General features: G+C 35.3%; 2 protein-coding genes across 2 annotated transcripts; one reads left to right on the top strand and one right to left on the bottom strand.

Moving 5' to 3' along the window:
* The first annotated feature begins 1,743 nt into the window (after window positions 1–1,743).
* LOC130668727 (WD repeat-containing protein 46) lies at window positions 1,744–3,762 on the top strand. Its single transcript, XM_057471139.1, has 2 exons — window positions 1,744–1,896; window positions 1,975–3,762. The coding sequence occupies exons 1-2, from the start codon at window positions 1,881–1,883 to the stop codon at window positions 3,534–3,536; spliced, it is 1,578 nt and encodes a 525-aa protein (XP_057327122.1). The 5' UTR covers window positions 1,744–1,880; the 3' UTR covers window positions 3,537–3,762.
* LOC130668726 (spectrin alpha chain) lies at window positions 3,585–13,114 on the bottom strand. Its single transcript, XM_057471138.1, has 4 exons — window positions 12,979–13,114; window positions 12,572–12,860; window positions 4,815–11,792; window positions 3,585–3,895 (listed from the first exon to the last, which is right to left on the bottom strand). Exons 2-4 carry the CDS (start codon window positions 12,719–12,721, stop codon window positions 3,767–3,769), a joined length of 7,257 nt encoding a protein of 2,418 aa, XP_057327121.1. The 5' UTR covers window positions 12,722–12,860; window positions 12,979–13,114; the 3' UTR covers window positions 3,585–3,766.
* Between the last annotated feature and the right edge of the window lie 5,695 nt (window positions 13,115–18,809).

The following is an 18,809-nucleotide window of genomic DNA, read 5'->3' as shown; positions in this document are numbered from 1 at the left end:
ATATATTTTAAAGTATATTTTTTCACATATAAAGTTTTTTCATGCGGGATAGGATGTCCAAAAAATTTTGTGAGAATGAGATCTCACAATGTGTAGTGGACATGAACACAACGCTGTGCTGGTCCTTCAGTTGTAGCTACACTTCTACCGGCTGTGAATAACGTGATATATGCCTAGTGGCAACAAGTAAAGTAAAAAACTTTTATATATACTCTACAACTATGAGAAGGAGTATTTGCGAGAAAACTAAAATTTTCTGCCACCTAGTGGTAGTGCCTAACAAATTTATCATTTTTCAATTTCCGATTACATTCCGAAATTCGGATTTTTAAATCAATATTAAAAATTTATTTCAAATGTAAAATAAAAAATTATAAATTATTTGCACATTTTTTAATGATAAAAAATTAAAAATAATATTTCTTGTTGAAAAATAATTTATTTTTATTTTTAATTATTCAAGTGAGTATGTAACGATAATCATAAACATGCGCATATTTTTTATTAATGAGAATAAAAAATGAATAAGCATGTTGTTTTTTTATTTGAATATAAAAAAATATTATTATCAACAAGAAAAAAAAAAAAAAAAAAAAATGTCACAGCCTGGATTCGAACCAGGAATTCTTGGAAGGCAGCCCTTAGGGGGAAACATGCGTCCTTAACTTAAGTTCTAGTCTCACTAAGGCCCACAGGTTCGATCCACAACCCCTCTCACCACCGTATCACTGTTTTCACAGCCAGGTGGATCAAAGGATTGCTTCTCTCCCCTGTGACACAGACAATTGATCACAAGAGGGCTAGACCCCCAGGAAAACTGTCCAAGCGCGTTACCAATTTCGCCACTGCGACCACAGGTGAAAATTCGTTGTTTTAACTAGTTGATAACGCACCCTGTACTATGCTTGTATTTCATTCAGACTCTAGAGTAGGCATACTTGTAGCTGCCTCAAGGCTTTTTGTTTCAACCAACCCTTTGAGTTCGAATTTTTGAGCTCCCAAATTAAATTTTTCAAATTTAAAAAAAAATTCGAAAACTTAATATGTTTGAAAAAGAGCTTGATAAAAGAGGGCACCTTAAATGCTTTGTATCATCTGGGGGTTCGATAGCGGCAGTCAGTATCATCGATAATGGCAGTAGTAGTCCAGATCCTTTTTTATGTTTGAATCGAAACACAGTATTGCAGTTAACGCGTGTAAAATTGTGCAATGATGATAAAATTTATCTTTTATTAATTTAAATTGTGCAAAGTATTTTTGGTGTAGTTAAGTATTCGTTGCAAGTGTAAAGTGTTCAGTGTTATAGTAAAGTGTTGCCGGTGGCTGATGGCTGATGTTGATACTTCAAAGTTCCTGAGCAAACTCGTCTGGCATCGTCTGGTGGGAAATAGCAGTTAAGTGACGTTTTTTAGCTAAAATACACTTGGAGAATTTATATTAAATCTCCAAGTGTATTAGGTCACCCTTCTGCATATTGTTTTCCCGCCAAGGTTTGTTCAAACATTTGCGAGTTTTTTTTTTTAATTTTTTAAATATTTTGCTGTCATATTCTGCCGTCAATTTATTTTGACGTGCGATTTTAAAATTTTCTCCAATTTCTAATAATTTATTTTTCAAATATTTAAATTTACCGCGCAAGTAATGAGAATAATTAACAAGGGTACATTCCGAACTGTGTACTGATTATTTTCTCACTTTACTACGCATGCGCAGTTTATATTCCTTTGTGGAATCAATTTCTGAAGTTCATTCTCTCTCCGAGACAAATATATATAAATTAATAACTTAACCTAAGTTGTAAAATAGTCACACGTGTTTTTATTTTTTTGATCGTTAAATTAAATAATTTATATTTATAATTAAATATTAAACAAATAAATATGGCTGATAAAAAAAGTAAGTATTGAAATTAATTTACTTGAATTTATTTAGACATTTTTTTTTAATCAAAAACTATTTATTAAATTTTTCCAGAAATAAGAGAAGTCAAATATCCAGGAAAAGCTCCAGTAAATAAGGAAGTCCTGAAAAAATACCACCGAGGAAGTGGAGTAGAGTTACGTCGTAGCAAAACAAAAATAAAAAATAAATATAATATCTTACGATTAAGAAAACGAGAAAAACTGATTGAAAAAACCGCCGAAGACACAGCAAGAGCCGAGTTACTTTTGACAGAATCCGGAGGATTCCTGGAAACAGATGCCGGGGAAACGACGACCCAGTACCGACAGAGTCAAATAGCCGCTAACGTCGACATAACTTCCGCGACGAAACACTTCAATTTGGATCTAGACTTCGGCCCTTATTGTTTGAAGTACACGAAGAACGGGAGACACTTGTTGCTGGGTGGCAAGATGGGTCACGTTGCTGCCTTCGACTGGGTCACCAAGAAACTGTCATGCGAAATGAATGTCATGGAGTCGGTGCACGACGTGACCTGGTTCCACCAGGAAACGATGTTCGCCGTCGCTCAAAAAGACTGGGTCTACGTCTACGATAACCAGGGGATCGAAATCCACTGTCTCAAAAGAATGAACAAAGTCACCAAATTAGAATTCTTGCCGTATCACTTCTTACTCGCCAGCGGGTCCAGTGACGGTAATTTGGCCTGGGTTGACATCTCTACCGGAGTATTACTAAAACGTTACAATACCCAGGTCGGTAAAATAAGAGTCATGACACAGAACCCGACCAACGCGCTGTTGTGTGTCGGAAACTCTAAAGGAGTTGTGTCAATGTGGTCACCAAATGTCCAAGAACCTTTGGTCAGAATGCTCTGTCACGGGCAAAGTATTATCGGCTGTGCTGTCCATCCTTACGGAACTTATATGGCGACAAGTTGTCCAGATCGTTCACTAAAAATTTGGGATGCGCGTCAACTAACTGGTCCAGTTCACAATGTGATGCTCCGTTCGCCAGCAGACAATTTGGCTTACAGTCAAAAGGGGATGCTTGCAGTGTCCACTGGCAACGTTGTGGAAGTTTTCAATGAATCCACCGGCAACATGAAACGTTACCTCACCCACAGATCTTCTTGGAGTGTATCAGGAATGCAATTTTGTCCGTTCGAGGATGTCCTGGGTGTCGGTAGTGAAAGAGCGTTCACTTCGATCTTGGTACCAGGCAGCGCGGAGGCCAACTTTGATGCTCTGGAAGTCAATCCGTTTCAAACGAAAGCACAGAGAAATGAAAGAGAAGTCAAGAGTCTTCTTGATAAAATTCAACCGGAATTCATTACTCTCAATCCAGAAGCTATCGCTGAAGTTGACGTGCCAACGCTCAAAAGTAAAGTCGAAGCGAAGAATAAACTGGCGTTCGTTAAACCGAAAACTATTGACTTCAAACCACGGAAGACAAAAGCCAAAGGCAAAGGAGGTACTGCCAAAGTCGTCAAGACCAAGAAGATTCTCAAGGAATTGGAGAAACGCAAAGCTATCGAAGCATTGCCGAGTATCAAGAAAGCGGAGAAAGTTGAGAAAAAAGTTGACAAAAACTATGGCCAGGCACTCAATAGATTTTTGCCTAAAACTAAATAAACTTATTTTGTATATAATAGATAAGAAAATAAATTTTTTACAATATAATTTTACTTGCTTTGATATTTATTTAAATTCAAGCGGTAATTTTTATTGATTCAATTTTAACAGCTCAATTAATAAAAAATAATAAAGGTCATATAAGATTATAATATATAATATTTAATATAACAATAAGCAGTGAGAATTATTTGAACTTGAATATATATATATATATTTTAATTAATTAATTAATTTTGGAAAAGTGTGCGAGTAAAGTCGATGTAATCTAGAGCTGCTGTAATGGGTCGTTCGGTTTTCGGATCGACGTATGGTTTCATGCGGGCTACGCAGTAGTCGGCCATCTCTTTAGTGAGGTTCTGAAAAATTAAAATTTTAATTAATTTAATGAATGACAATTGCTTATAATTATAATAATTTAGGGTGACCATAAACCGGGGAATGGGGAATTTAATGTCACCGGGAAGAACGGAAATGTCAGGGAATTTCGAAAAGTATCCGGGAATTCGAATTGCGACGGTTGAAAATTTAAAAATTTTTCAATAGTACACTAGTAAAAAAAATTCAAAATTTCAAGTGATTTTCAACAGACTGTAACTCGAAGGAAAATTGTAGCTTCAAGTGTCTAGTTTTCAGATCTGGTCTTAAAATTTTTTTATTATGCAGAGTTCCGGAGTAATCCTAAGAAAACTATCGAAGAAAAAATTTTCAAAATTTTTGCTCGTCTTAAAAACGGTCGCGGGCTTCAGTAAATTTTTTCCGATAATTATGATTGACTTTTGATTACTTCGGAACTGTGGATGATAAAAAAATTTCAAGACCAGGTCAGAAAACTAGACACTTGAAGCTACGATTCGCCTTTTTTGTTTTTGCCGTACGACCATTTTCCTTCGAGTTACAACCTGGGGAAAATCACTTGAAAATTTTGAATTTTTTTAATATCTCTTAATTTTTATGACTAGCGTATTTTGAATTTATTTTAATCCGAAATTTCTTATTAAATATTCAAGTTATATATTTTTGACATCGAATAATCAAAAGAAGGCCACATTAATTAATTTTTTTTTTGGTTTCCCGCATGATTTAATCATCAGATTTAATTATCGACAATAAAAATCTAATAAAAACTGAATATCTTAATGATACAAACAAAATTTCCGAATCATAGAAAAATGTGAAACTCTACTGGAAAACCGGGAAATATCAGGGAATTTTAAAATCATTTCTTTGTGGCCGTCCTGTAATTGTCATAAATAAATGAAATTTAAAAATAATTACAGCGTAAAGTTCCTCTTTGGTGACGTAAGGCCGGTCTGCGGCGGTGATAGCACGGAATGCGTTCTCAATTTCCTCAGAACTCTGAACATTTTCAGTTTCTTTGCTTATCATAAACGCCATGTACTCCTGCAATGAGACGTAGCCGTCGCGATTAGGATCCACGATATCAAGAATGTTTTCGAATTCCGGATCAGGCTGTCCTTCTTCGACCATCGGTAAGTCGTAACCGAGAGCGCGTAAGCAAGACTTGAATTCCTGGTGGTTCAAACGTCCACTCTTGTCTTTGTCAAAGTGTTTGAACATCATTGAGAATTCCTTGAGAGCGTCTTCGGATACTCCGGACTGATTACGTGCTTGGATTTGCTGTTCCAAGTTGTGCTGCATCCTCATGCCCAACTGGTCTAATTGATCCCACTGCTGGGCTAGACCGACGGTGCTGTGCTCAGTGTAACGGTTGTCAAGAATCAAATGTTCCTCGAGTGTGGCGCCAAGATCCTCGATCTTTTTCAAATCCTGTCTACGTGCCCGTACTTCCTGAGTTTTTCTTTTGGTCGCTTCGAGTTGTTGTTCTAGAGATCCCGACCCCTCCATCATCGAGGTACGGGTCTCTGCGAGCCACTGATGGAATGCATTAGCATGTTTAGCAAATTCTTTTCTCAATTTATCATTCTCTTCTTGACGGGTCGCCTCCTTGGCAAGTTCAACATCACGTTCCTTAATTATTTTTTGTAGATTACGCCAAGTATCTTCAAGTGCTTCCATTGTGAACCAGGTGTAGGGATTTGGCCCGACATTGAAGCTCTTTATCTGCCTGTCAAGCGCAGCAAGGGCTTGGAAATCAGCCTCAGCTGAGGAGAGACTGGCCTGGAATTGGGCATGAGCTTCACGGAGTGCACGAATTTCCTCAATGCTGTTGCACCGGACTGGGTCAGTCAAATCTTCTTCAGCATTTTCGAACCACGAATTAAATGCTGATGCTTTTTTAGCGAATGTAAGATAAAGTTCTTCGATCTGACGGAACTGCTCTTGCATGCGCAGAAGACGTTGCTTGCGTGCGTCGGAATCAGCCAACAATTTTTGCCAGCGAGTGATAACGTCAGCATGACGTTTTTGAATACTTGCAGCTTGATCATGTCCAGAGTCAACCAGTCTCTCCTTCAGGGTCGTAATATTTTGTATTCCCTCGTGTTCAAATGCATGGAGACCAGCGTCGAATGTCTCCTGCTTGGTAAGCAGAGTCTGGACTGTAGACAAATCGCGACCGAATTCTTCAGATCGTACATGAGTTTCTTTATCAGCGATCCACGACTCGACAACGTCAGCTTTCCACATGAACTGCAAGTAAGCCGAGTTGTCATTAAGACGAGTCTTGCGTTTAGCAGCAAGACCACCAAGTTGTTCAAGTTTATTACGCAGTTGATTGCAACGCTGTCCAATAGCGTCAGCACGATGATTACCAGCTTTGATTAATGCCTCTCCGGCATCACAAGTTTCTTTGCAACGTTCACTGTGAGCAGCAAAATCGGTTTCAAAGGCGTCGTGTTTTTTCAACAGACCCTGGACAGCAGCCATTGTGTCTCCATAGTCTTCGACAGACAAAAGCTGCTGCTTTTCAGTGATCCAAGCCTCCTCTTCCTCAACTTTAGCAAGGAATTGTTGATAAGTCAATGATTCATCAAGCTTTTGACCTCGATTTGCTGCCAATTGTTTCAATTCCGCCCAAGCTTGATTCAAAAGCTTCAATCTCTGTTCTATTTCCGGAACACCGAGATTGGAAACGTCCATCAGTTTTTCTCCTGCTTCCTGCACAGCTTGAATAGCTGGCTCGTGGCTGGCTAACTCTGCTTCTAATCTCTTGTGTTTCTTTTTGAGGTTTTGTACTCCAGTTAAATCACGACCGTAATCATCGGAGCCGACCAACAGTTTTTTCTCTTTGATCCAGGATTCTTCGTCAGCGATATCGCGGAAGAATTGATGGAGAGTATTGGCTTCATTGAGTCGCGCTTGCCGGTGCGCAGCCAAGTTTCTAATTCTCTCGTAACGTTCATTGATACTCTGACGTTTTTCTTGAATGCCAGCGGCATCGAACTGTCCGCTTTCAATAAGCGAGTCGGCTTGACCATTCATGTCTTTTATTCTTTCCTCGTGCGCTTGGATATCGGCTTCAACAAGCTGGTGTTTCTTCATCAAGTTCTGTACTGAAGCAAGATCTTTACCAGCATCTTCGGAGGTCAGTAGACTCTCAACTTCTCCAAGCCAGAAGTCGAGATCTTTTACTGCGGCGATATACGTGCGTTGTTTGTTGGCTTCTTTAAGTTTCAATGACTTTTCAGTTGTCTTCTGGGTCAAGTACTCCCACTGATCGGCGATTGAGGCAAGACGTTTTTGCACAGCGTCCTCAGATCCAGCGCACTGATGTTTTTCGATCAAGTTTCCGCCCATTGCTAACACAGACTGAATACGGTCGGCATTTGCTGCTAATTCAGCTTCGAATGCTTGATGTTTCTGGTGCTTAGATTGAATATTAGCTGGATCTTTGTAATTTTCTTCAGTAGCGAGCTGCAATTTCTCAGCGATCCAGTTCTCCATTTCATCGGCGTCACGTGAAAATTGTTGAAGAGTCTGTGACTCTCCTAATTTAGATCTCTTTTCAATAAGAGCGTCCTTGAGATGTCTCCAGCGGTCCAAGACTTGGCAGCGACGATCGTCAATTGGCTTGGCTGCGTAATGCTCAGCGGCGATTAACTGATCAGCAAGAGTTTGAAGCGCAGCTATTTTTTCTTCATGAGCATTTATTGCTTTGTCAAAGTCCTCGTGTTTCTTGATGAGCGCCTCCACATTGTCACTGCTGTCAACAGCATCCGCGCTGCTCAAAAATGCCTCTCGTGCACTCATCCAGTTTTCTGCTTGCTCGCAGTCACGGCAGAAAAGCTGGAGCTCAAGATTCTGGTCCAGTTGCATACGTCTTTGGATCCATGCTTTCTCCAACTCTTGTCTTGCCTCAGCCATTGATTCGAGTTTCTCTTGAATTTCAATGCTAGCGTAATGACTTGACTGTAAAAGCTGTTGGCCAAATAATTCAAAGGCTTGGAAAGTTCCAGCACGTGCGTCAATTTCTGTTCGATGTTCCTGGTGACGTTCGAGAAGTGCCTCAGCTCCAGTTACATCTGATGCTAATTCTTCGGAAGCGACAAGTCCCATCATTGAGTTTATCCAGGCCATGAGGTCACGGTAGTCGCTGAGGAAACGTTGAAGATCGTAAGAGTCAAGTAATTTTTCTTTACGTGAGTTAGCTTTAGCAGTAAGCTGAGTCCATTCTTCATTTATTTCTTTCTGTTTCACGTAAGTCTGGTCAGCAGTATCAGGATGTGATTGCATCAAACGATTCGCTATCTCATCTAATTGTTTTATTTTGTCACCCAGAGCTGCCAAGTCTCTCTCAAGTCCTTCGTGCTTGCGCTGCAGAGCTTGAACGCTCCGTAAATCTTTACCCAGATCATCATTGTTCAATGCCGCGTCTTTTTCACGGATCCAGTCCTTAGTTTCATCGACATCGCGGTGGAAACGCTGGACCTCATGAGCAGATCCAAGCTGGCTCGCCCTCTCGGCAGTAAGTGTCTGCAGACTAGTCCACTTTTCATTCAAGTCCTGTATCTGCGTGTGGATCTTCAAAGCAGCCTCAGTCTGACCTAGGCTCATCAGCTGAACCGCGATCTCATTCATCTCAGCCAAACGAACTTCATTTGCCTTCAGATCAGCCTGGAAGTCGTCGAACTTCTTCTGCATGACTTCAACTTGCTCAAGATCTTCGCCGACATCTTGAACCTGGGCGTGATTTTCCTTGTCCTTGATCCAGGTTGCGAGCTCAGCGGCTTCTCTCACCAAAACATAAGCTTTGGCAGTTTCATTTAATTTATTCTGACGTTCGCGTGCTAACTGGAGCAAATCATCATACTGAGCTTGAATCTGAGCCTGTCTAGCAGCAATGGAACTCTGCTCGCGAGCCAAGTTCTGTTGAGAAGCACTCAACCCGGCTTCAGGTTCAACTCGCTTGACATAAGCAGCAGGAACGAAACCCTGGCGATCATTTACTTCCACTTTCCACCAGTCCTTGTTATTGGAGTTCAACAGAGTCAAAGTGTCTCCTTTCTTCATTGAAACTTCACGCGGTGACTTCTCGGCGTAGTCGTAAAGAGCAACGACACATTCCTTACCGGCAATCTCGACAGTTGGAGTCTCCTGCTGTCTGCAAGCAGCAGCTTGTTCTCTTAGAGCAGCAATAGTGCTTTCGAAAGCTTCCAAGTCACTTACAAGCGCCTCGTGCTTTTTCAACAGAGCTTCAGAGCTGTCCTCGTCCTTTCCATAGTCCGAGTTAAGGACAATCGGACGTTTTTCTTTCATCCAAGACTCGGCTTCATTGGCATCAGCGAAGTACTGATGAGCTTGAAGAGAATCGTCTAAATCAACTTTACGTTGTCGCGCTTTTTCTTTTAATTGACCCCAATGTTCGTCGAGAGCAGCCAAGCGTTGGCTTATTTCCTCGGCAGCAAAGTGACCGTCTTGCAGCATTCGTGACCCGGCTTGACAAACAGCAGCCACTCTTGGTTCGTGATTATTTATCTCTGCTAGAACTGCTTGATGTTTCTTTTGGAGATTCTGGACTCCAATTAAGTCACGGCCGCGGTTGGTACTCGCTGCGACCGGTTCTTTTTCACGGATCCATGCCTCCTCGTCTTCAATGTCGCGGAATAATTGTTGGACTTGCAGAGAATCTAACAATCGTTGCTTACGAATGCTCATTGGCCGCTGAAGCGCCGAGTAACGTCCCTGCAGTTGCTGTTGCTTAGCGCGAATATTGTCTGCATCAAAGTGACCAGTGCTGACAAACTGCTCGGCAGCTTGGGTGATACTTTCAATCCTGTCAGCATGGGATCCAACATCAGCTTCTAGCAGAGCGTGTTTCTTTTGGAGATTTTGTACACTGGTCAAATCTTTTCCGTAGTCTTCGGACATCAACTGACCCTCGACTTCGGACAACCAGAGCTCGATATCTTCGACGGTGCGATTGAATTGCTGCTGCTGCGAAGCTTCTTGGAGTTTCGTTCCTTTTTTCTCAGAAGCTTTGGTGAGACTTTCCCAGAGTCCGACGATTTCGTCAGTACGAGCGCGGATGCGGTCACTGGCGTAGTGGTCGCTGTCAATGAGCTCTTGTCCAGTTGATACCATTTCCTCCATTCGGGTTTTATTGGCATTGAGTTCTTGCTCGAAGTTCTGATGCTTCTGGACTTTGCCGTTCAAATTTGTGGGGTCGAGATAACTGTCATCGGTAGCGAATTTCAATTTTTCGTTGACCCAACCTTTGGTTTCGTCGCAGTCGCGCTCAAACTGCTGGAGTTTGTATGCGTCTTCAAGACGGCGGCGTCTTTGTGCTGATTTTTCAAGCAGAACCGCGCGGCGCTCAAGTAAAAGCTGACGGCGCTGAGCAACATCATCAGCGGCATAGTGCTCGCCTTCGATTAATTTACCAGCAAACTCATCAAGAGCTTTGATTTTTTCCTCTTGCGCAGCTAGAGACTTGTCGAAGTCCTCGTGCTTCTTAATCAGAGCCTCTACGCTGTCAAGAGAGTCACCAAGATCTTCATTGGCGAGAAAAGCTTCTTGTTTAGCCATCCAGGCATCAGCTTGCTCAGTGTCGCGGTAAAATAGCTGAAGATCCATGCACTGTTCATAAAGAATCCGTCTTTTTTCCCACAGGGTTAGCAGAGATGATTTATCTTCAGCAAGAGAAGTCAATTTACGCGCAACTTCTTCAGCTGCGTAGTGCTTACGTTCGAGCAATTGATTACCAGCAAGTGTAGCGGCATCAAAACTATCAGCGCGGGCATCTATTTCTCCCTTGTGCTCTTGGTGACGTTCAAGAAGAGCTTCAGCACCAGCTACATCCTTGGCAAGCTCGTCTGCTGAAATGATAGCACGCATGTCATTCATCCAGGACACGAGGTCCCGGTAGTCAGCAAGGAAGCGATGGAGATAATAAGACTCGTCTAATTTTAACCGACGTTCTTTAGCTTTAGCTGTCAAACTTTCCCATGACTGGACGATCTCTGCGCGCTTGGCTTGAATCTGCTGCGAATGATCAACCTGATGGATCCCCGCCAAACGATCAGCTTCGGCTCCCAGTGTTGCGACTTTGTCTTCCAAAGCTGCAAGATCACGTTCAATACCTTCATGCTTACGCTGGAGTGTCTGCACACTCGCAAGATCACGACCAAAGTCATCTGATGACAGGACAACGTCTTTCTCAGCGATCCAGGTCATGGTTTCGTCGGCATCACGGTTGAATCGTTGGATCTCGTGAGCTCCAAATAATTTTTCTTGACGTAAAATCGCCAACTGCTTCAATCTCTGCCAGGATTCATTCAACTCTTCCTTTCTACTCAGTATTGTGTCACGCTCTGGATGTCCATCGAGCAATAATTTGTCAGCCAGCTCGTTTACTTCAGTGACTCTGTACTCCTGGCTGGCGACGTCCTTCTGAAACTCGTCGAACTTTCTCTGAAGCACTTCGACGTGCTCAAGATCATGTCCGAATTCATCTGTGGTCACAAAGGCTTCTTTGTCTTTGATCCAGAACATGACTTCATCGCAATGCCGTATGAATTGGACCAGAACTAAGGCTTGCTGGAGTTTCAAACCCTTGTCAGCGAGTCTAGTTAGCAGCAACTCCCAAAGACGATGAAGTTCTTCAAGCCGCTTACGAATCATGTCGCTGGAGAAATGATGCTGCGCAATCATTTCAGATCCAGTATTATCGAGCAGTACAATTGCATTTGAATGAGCGGCAACTTCAGCTTCAAATGCTTGGTGCTTTTGAATTTTGGCTTGCAAGTTTGTTGGGTCTTTGTAATTTTCATCGGAAGCTGCTTGTAATTTCTCATAGATCCAGCCTTCGAGTTCGTCCGCATCTCGTTTAAAATACTAGAAAAAGTAATTAAGTAATTAATGATACTGACGTTAGCCGAAGTCTAATAATTTCTGGATTTTTTTTTTTTTAGATAAATTATAAAAAAATATATTTGAAAAAAATGCACCTGTAGTTTTTAAAATTTTCTACATGTACATATTTTTAGTTTTTTTTTTTAATTTTATTGTTGAAAAAAAAATGCGGAAATTTTTAATTGTCTGTTAACTTCGATGATCTTGAAATTAGTAGATAATTAATGATACTGAAGTTAACAGACGTCCAACAGTTTTTGGATTTTTTTTAAGCCGATAAATTATAAAAAAAAAATGTTGTAAAAAATTGCACTTATACTTTTTTTAATTTTCTACATGTGCATATTTTTAGTTTTTTTTCCTGTAATTGATTTTTTGAAAAAAAAAACTCCGAAAATTTTTAATTGTCTGCTAACTTCAGGATCATAGACAATTAACAATTTTTGGATTTTTTTAAACGATAAATTATAAAAAAAAAATATTTGAAAAAATTTCACCTGTAGTTTTTTAAATTTTCTAAAAAATGCACATGTATAAAATTAAAAAGACTACAGGTGCAATTTTCTCAAATATTTGTTTTTTCAGTTTATCGTTTAAAAAAAAATTCAAAAATTCATAAACGTCAGATAACTTCAAGACCATAAATAATGAAATATAAACGATTTAAAAATTAAATCCGATTATTTCATAATGATAATAATTGATGATTAAAATGTAGGACAAATAAATTAATGTCAATTAATAATAAAAATATGACGTACCTGAAAACGACGGGAGTCCTCGAGCTTGTCACGTTTGCTGCGTGCTTCTGATTTAAAATTAGCATATCTTCCAAGCACCTGTTCACGTCTTTCCTGTATGTCTTCCGGATTCTCAAGAATCCTGACTTCTTTCGGAGTTATTTGATCCATTGTTGATGATTATCAACACCCAAGAAACGGGATAGGCCCAAAATGGCTGCCGGGTGTGGCAAATAAACTTACGGGTCAGATATTTAGTAACGGTAATCAATAAACTGTTTTTTTCACTGCGCAATCGCTTAATTCACTCCTAAAATTATATACAAATTATTTTTTAACAATACATATATCTATATATACTTATATATTTTTTTTATTAATTGTTACTACTTAATAATAATTGTTATTTAATTATTTGAAACACTTACTCCAGATTAACGTCAATTCTCGATGAATTCTGTGGAATTACTGAGTACTGAGTCACTGGTAAAATTAAAACTGATGCTCACGCCACCACTTAATATCATCTATGAATGTAAATAAATTGTAGACATAAATGTGTATGTGCACTAGTGTTAGTTTATCCCAAAATGGCCGCTTTGACCGGGAAATTTTGAAATTTAAAATCGTTGCGACATTATAGCTCTAGGGTATTAAAAAAAAATTAATTTAATGACATTTTTATTCAGATTAGTGTCAACTTTTAATTATCTGGCACCAAAAGCGGATTCTAGTTAATGAAATTTGAAAAAAAATAATTAATTGGTTGATTTTGAATTTAATTGGACATTGCGATATTTTAAATTAAACTTACTTGGGAATTGAAATTAAAAATGATTGGATTGAGTTTTAAATTTATATCAATGGTAATTAAAGGTGGGGCTGCGTTTATTAAGTGTAAGAAATTTTTTAGGATTCAAAAGTACGAATTTTGATGAGAGTATATTAATTCATATAACAAGCTGTAAAACTGCCCGGGTCACAATATCTAGCCTCAATCTAGCCTCATCGAACCCAAGTAAGCCTCAATCCAGTCTCACTGAGTAAAAAAAAAAGCATTTTGAGCCTCCAATGATTCTCAAAGATTCTCAAGAAGCCTCAAATGGTGATCAAAGAGCCTCAAATAATACTAATCGAATTTGAATTACATGGTCGAGTAGTAGGTTCATTTAAGGCTCATCTTGGATTATTAATTGAAAATATGTTATCTTGGTATGAGTAGATAATTTCTACAAATAATCGAGCTATGAGCAATCTTGCTCGCATAAAAGTAAATAATAAAATTCTAAATACAACTATGCGTAGACGTCTAGTTGCTACTCTCATTTTACCGATCTTCGACTACAGAGTGCTCTATACACTAACATTTCTCGTAATTTTCAAACTAAACTGCAAAGAAAATTCAACGCCTGATGCATCCGATTCATTCACCATCTACCACGATATGAGCATATAACACAATATAGAATGCGTCTTGGCTGGTTAACGATCCAGAGGAGACGATAATTTTTAATTGCCTGATATTAATACGCCAATTGTTAGGATATTTTTTTTTTTTTTCATTAATTGATTTGTATCAACAACGTGACGGTTTTTTTGTTAATTTTCCTAATTCCTAATTCATACAAGATTCCCATATGGATTTTGACATGGTGCAAATTCTCATGGGAAATAATCGTAAAAATCCACATGGGAATCCATACTAGATTCCCATATGGATTTGGCATGTGAGAATCTATATCGAGATCTATGCTGAATTCCTATAGGAAACCATATGGGAATCCATCCAAAAACGTCATCGAGGCTGGAGTCCTGTATAGATTTTTTTGATGGGGTTTCCTCATGCCAAGAAAAAAACTTTCCTACACTACTAAGAAATTATATAAAAAAACGGGAAATAAATAAATTGGAAAATAATTATGACGTATGGAAATTTATCAAAATTAAAAATATTATTATTATCAATAAATATGATCCTAAAATATTTAAAGATATATCGTCTTTCTAATATTATCAAAATTATACGTAATTAAAAAATGAACTATCATTAGAAAGTATGAGATTTAAATAATTTTCGATACCGTGTTATTTCCTGTTTTCAACTTAAATTTTTTAAAACAGGAAATTAAAATCTATACAAAAAATATATATAGATTTTATTGCTATTACTATAAAAGTAGATATCAAGTATATTAATAGACACTAATAAATAATTAACAATATCCAATTTAAAAAGTAAAATAATTGTTATTGCGCGTAGCACCGAAGTACAACTGATATCTTTTATTTATTTATATATTTTGATAAAAAATATTAATCTAAAGATTTTATCAACGGATATGTCATAAGTCTTCCTGATATATTTAAAAATATAATAATAACTGATAACTAAATATGTTAAATAATTTATGAGGATTAAATTATGAAGAAGATAAAAGAAACATATATATATACATACAGATAGGCAATTAATTAATAAAACTAATTAAGATATGATACAGTATTGTTTTTATTAAATTTCACCTAGAAACAACGAATCACAGAACGTTACATTAGAGTTCCTTAATGTCAAATTTATATAATAATAATAATATTAATATTAATATTAATAATTATAATAATAATATTTTCACATTTTACAAATAATTATGTAGCCTATTTATATAATAAAGTCTTATCTGTTATAATATTTAAATAGTAATGTGATCAATTATATATTTATATATATAATAAACCTAAAAAAATGTTGTATTAAATAATTGTTTGTTTGTTTGTTTGTTTGTATGTTTAAAAATTTATACCGTGTATTACAAATATTTAAAAATTTTATAACTTCATATTTTTGAATTCAATTAATAAAAGTTGCTTATATTGATGTAGGTACTTGCTTCGTCAATTGTACTGTTTGTTTTATTTTTATCATTATTATTATTAATTTGTTTTTTTTTTCTGAGTGTGAATGTAACTGACGACAATTTTTAAATTTTTAAAATAAACAAATAAAATGTGAGTAGAATAAAAATAAAAAAATGCGCGTTTAGATCAATGGAAAATCAGCGCATTTTTTTAAATTTCATTATTTCACTAAATTTATATATTTATTTCAAATTTATAAATTGTCTGCTACATTCACAATGAGTGTGAAGTAGAAGACATCAGACAGATTTAAAATTCAAAATAAATAGAGAAATAATTAAAAAAAAAATATTTCGAAAAAATGCACTTATTAATTTTGAATTTTTTTAAATGCGCATTTTTTCAAAATGTTTTTTTTTTAATTATTTACTCTATTTATTTATAATTAAAAATTTGTCTGATGTCTGATACATTCACGCGCACTTTGTTTTTCATTAATTTAGTTTAGATTTATATTTATATATATATCTAAATTTATATAATATAATTTATTCAAATACACGTAGTAATATATCGCTTCCAAATATTTGCGTATTAAAATTTATCATTTATATTTTATTTTTATAATTAAAATTTATTAAAATCTCTTAATCTTTTTCAAAGTAATATATAATTGGGTCAAGGGAACATGACATATATTTTTTTTATTTTTTTTTAAGTACTGACGATGAGACAATGAGAGTATTATCGTGATACGTATAAAGGATTTTGTTTTTTTTTAATATTTGTTATTTATTATTATTTTTTTTTTATAAAAGGCAACATGTCTTTGTAATTATATAAAGGCAATTTGCTTTGTATCATTAGTATGTCTGGCGTCCCGGAATATATTCATTGTTATGCTGATTTATTTATTTACTTTTTTTTTTTTCTATAATTATAATAATTATTATTTTCTTCACGACTATCCGTATAATTTTAGTAAAAAGATATTTTCAAAAAATGCGTGGGATCGTCACAGGCATTATTGGCAGCATTTAATCACTGTACAGTTTTTTTTTTAATTATAAAATTTAATTCGTTTGTTGGATTATAAAATTGAAAAAAAAAACTGAAGTGTAAATTAAATTTAAAAATTTTAATTACAAAAAATAAATGAAACAAAACAGTTTAATAATTAAGAGAGCACTAATGAGCTTTACACGTTTTTCATACCCAATTACGTTAATTTATGATTATTATTTAAAATAAGTTTTACTTTTTTTCGTAGGTAACACACACTGGGTACTAGGGTGGTCGTTAAAAATTTAATTTTATCAGGCGTATAAAAAGCTTCTTAGTGAAAAAATACGTGGGGATTTTGGTTTTTTTTTTTTTTTTTTAAGTAAAAAGACCACGTGCTCGCGGACAATCAAAATTCATTTTTCGATACAACCGCGGTTTTTTTGAAATATCTCATGAAATATGCAGATTAAAGGAAAAAACCATAGGAACAATTTTGTAGGAAATTGAATTTTCTACAAAAAAGGTCATGTACATTTTTTTAATAAAATGTGTATTTACGAAGAGATTTTAAAAAAACTTTTTTAGACCTTATCAATTGAGCATTCAAAAGATTACGAATGGTAAAATTTACGTTTTGTCTTAAATATAGACAACTTCGTAACTCGTAACATGAATCTGCTTGTTATAGTTTTTATATACTTAGAAAAATTTTATTTTAAAAATTTGTAATCCTTAAAACGCTCCATTCATAAGGTCATAAAAGTTTTTTAAAAATATCTTCGGAAATACACATTTTATAAAAAAAATAAATATGACCTTTTTTGTGCAGAATTTAATTCCCTACAAAATTGTTCCTATGATTTTTTCCTTTAATCTGCATATTTCATGAGATATTTAAAAAAAATCCGCGATTGTATTCAAAAATAAATGATACTGAAGTTAGCGGACGTCTAATAATTTTTGGATTTTATTTTAGACGGTAAATTAAAAAAAAAAAAAATTTGAAAAAATTGCACCTGTAGTTTTTTAAATTCCCTACAAGTGCATATTTTTAGTTTTTATTTTTTTGTAATTTATCCGCTGGAAAAAAAATCCGAAAATTTTTAATTATCTGTTAACTTCAGGATCATAAAAATAAACTGACACGTGATCTTTTTACTTAAAAAAAAAAACCAAATTCCCCATGTATTTTTTCACTAAGAAGCTTTTTATGAGACGTCTGAAAAAATTACATTTTTAACGACCACCCTACTGGGTACGTTACGTATCCAACAATATATTTATTTACTTTACAATAATAATTATTATTATCATTATAAAATTTAATTACGTCTTAATTTGTCTTTACATTAAACAACAATTAAAACTATGATAGATATCTTAATATTTTCTTTAATGATACTTTGTTTTATATACAAAATTGTTACTATGACATATTATAATTATTAATTATATTAATATTATTTAATTATGTTTACTCTTAAAAGCTCACAACGCGCGCCAGTGCGTGAATAAATAATATAATAAACTTTATTAAATGTTATAATTTTATTATTACTCATTAATTAATTAAATAATTAATATTTATAATATTACAATGTCCCAGGTTGATCAGGGAGAGGGTAACGCACTAATTAAATTATTGGCTTCGGTATAAAATCATGGAAGCTGTTTGTTTATTTTATTTATTTATTTTAAAATGTGCGCTGGTCAATGAAAATTTAATATTTCATATCAATAACTTTTTAAACAATTAATCTGAGCATTGGTCAATTATGAGATTGGTACAAATGTTGTACTTTGACAATATATATTTATATCTTTATTTATATATAGTAATAATTCAATAATAATTATTATAGTAATATTATTAATGGGTATGTTAATACCCACAAGAGTCATATATGTAGTTTATATGCATCCTCGTCCTTGATCCCTGATGTGGTGTAATACATCTCACAGAGACACATCGACACTCACTGATTTAATGACATAACATACAATATATATTTATATTATATATCATATACTATTATATAATATTTTAATAGAACTTACTAAACATGTAATTTGTTTTCTTTTTTTTTGTTTTTTTGTTTGCAAGGTTAAAGATCTAGTACTTGATCAGGGAACTAGTAGATCACTTCATGAATTTGTATATATATTTAGTAAATATATACTGTAAAAATAGCGGTGTAGAAAAAATTCTACGTATAGAAATTTGAAAAAAAAATTTACTAGTAGATAAAAAAATATAAAAATTTAATGAATATTATCTGGAGGTAATTTCCATTTTGCTGTGTACTTATTTATGTTATACGCAATTTATTTAAAAATTATACAATTTTACGCCCAATTTCAACCAATAATTTAATTAATTAATGAAACTACTTAGTGA

The sequence above is a fragment of the Microplitis mediator genome, chromosome 5 (assembly GCF_029852145.1).
Source record: "Microplitis mediator isolate UGA2020A chromosome 5, iyMicMedi2.1, whole genome shotgun sequence".
Taxonomy (NCBI): domain Eukaryota; kingdom Metazoa; phylum Arthropoda; class Insecta; order Hymenoptera; family Braconidae; genus Microplitis; species Microplitis mediator.
Note: the sequence above shows the minus strand (reverse complement) of the source record. Positions and strands in the feature narration are given on the sequence as shown.

What these genes read in the sequence shown, in the direction of transcription:
- LOC130668726 (XM_057471138.1), bottom strand. Translation starts at nt 12,721, where the DNA reads ATGGATCAAATAACTCCGAAAGAAGTCAGGATTCTTGAGAATCCGGAA. An exon ending in AGGACTCCCGTCGTTTTCAG is followed by an intron (nt 11,793 to 12,571) that starts GTACGTCATATT and finishes TACTTTTTCTAG; the next exon opens with TATTTTAAACGAGATGCGGA. An exon ending in CCAAAGAGGAACTTTACGCT is followed by an intron (nt 3,896 to 4,814) that starts GTAATTATTTTT and finishes TTAATTTTTCAG; the next exon opens with AACCTCACTAAAGAGATGGC.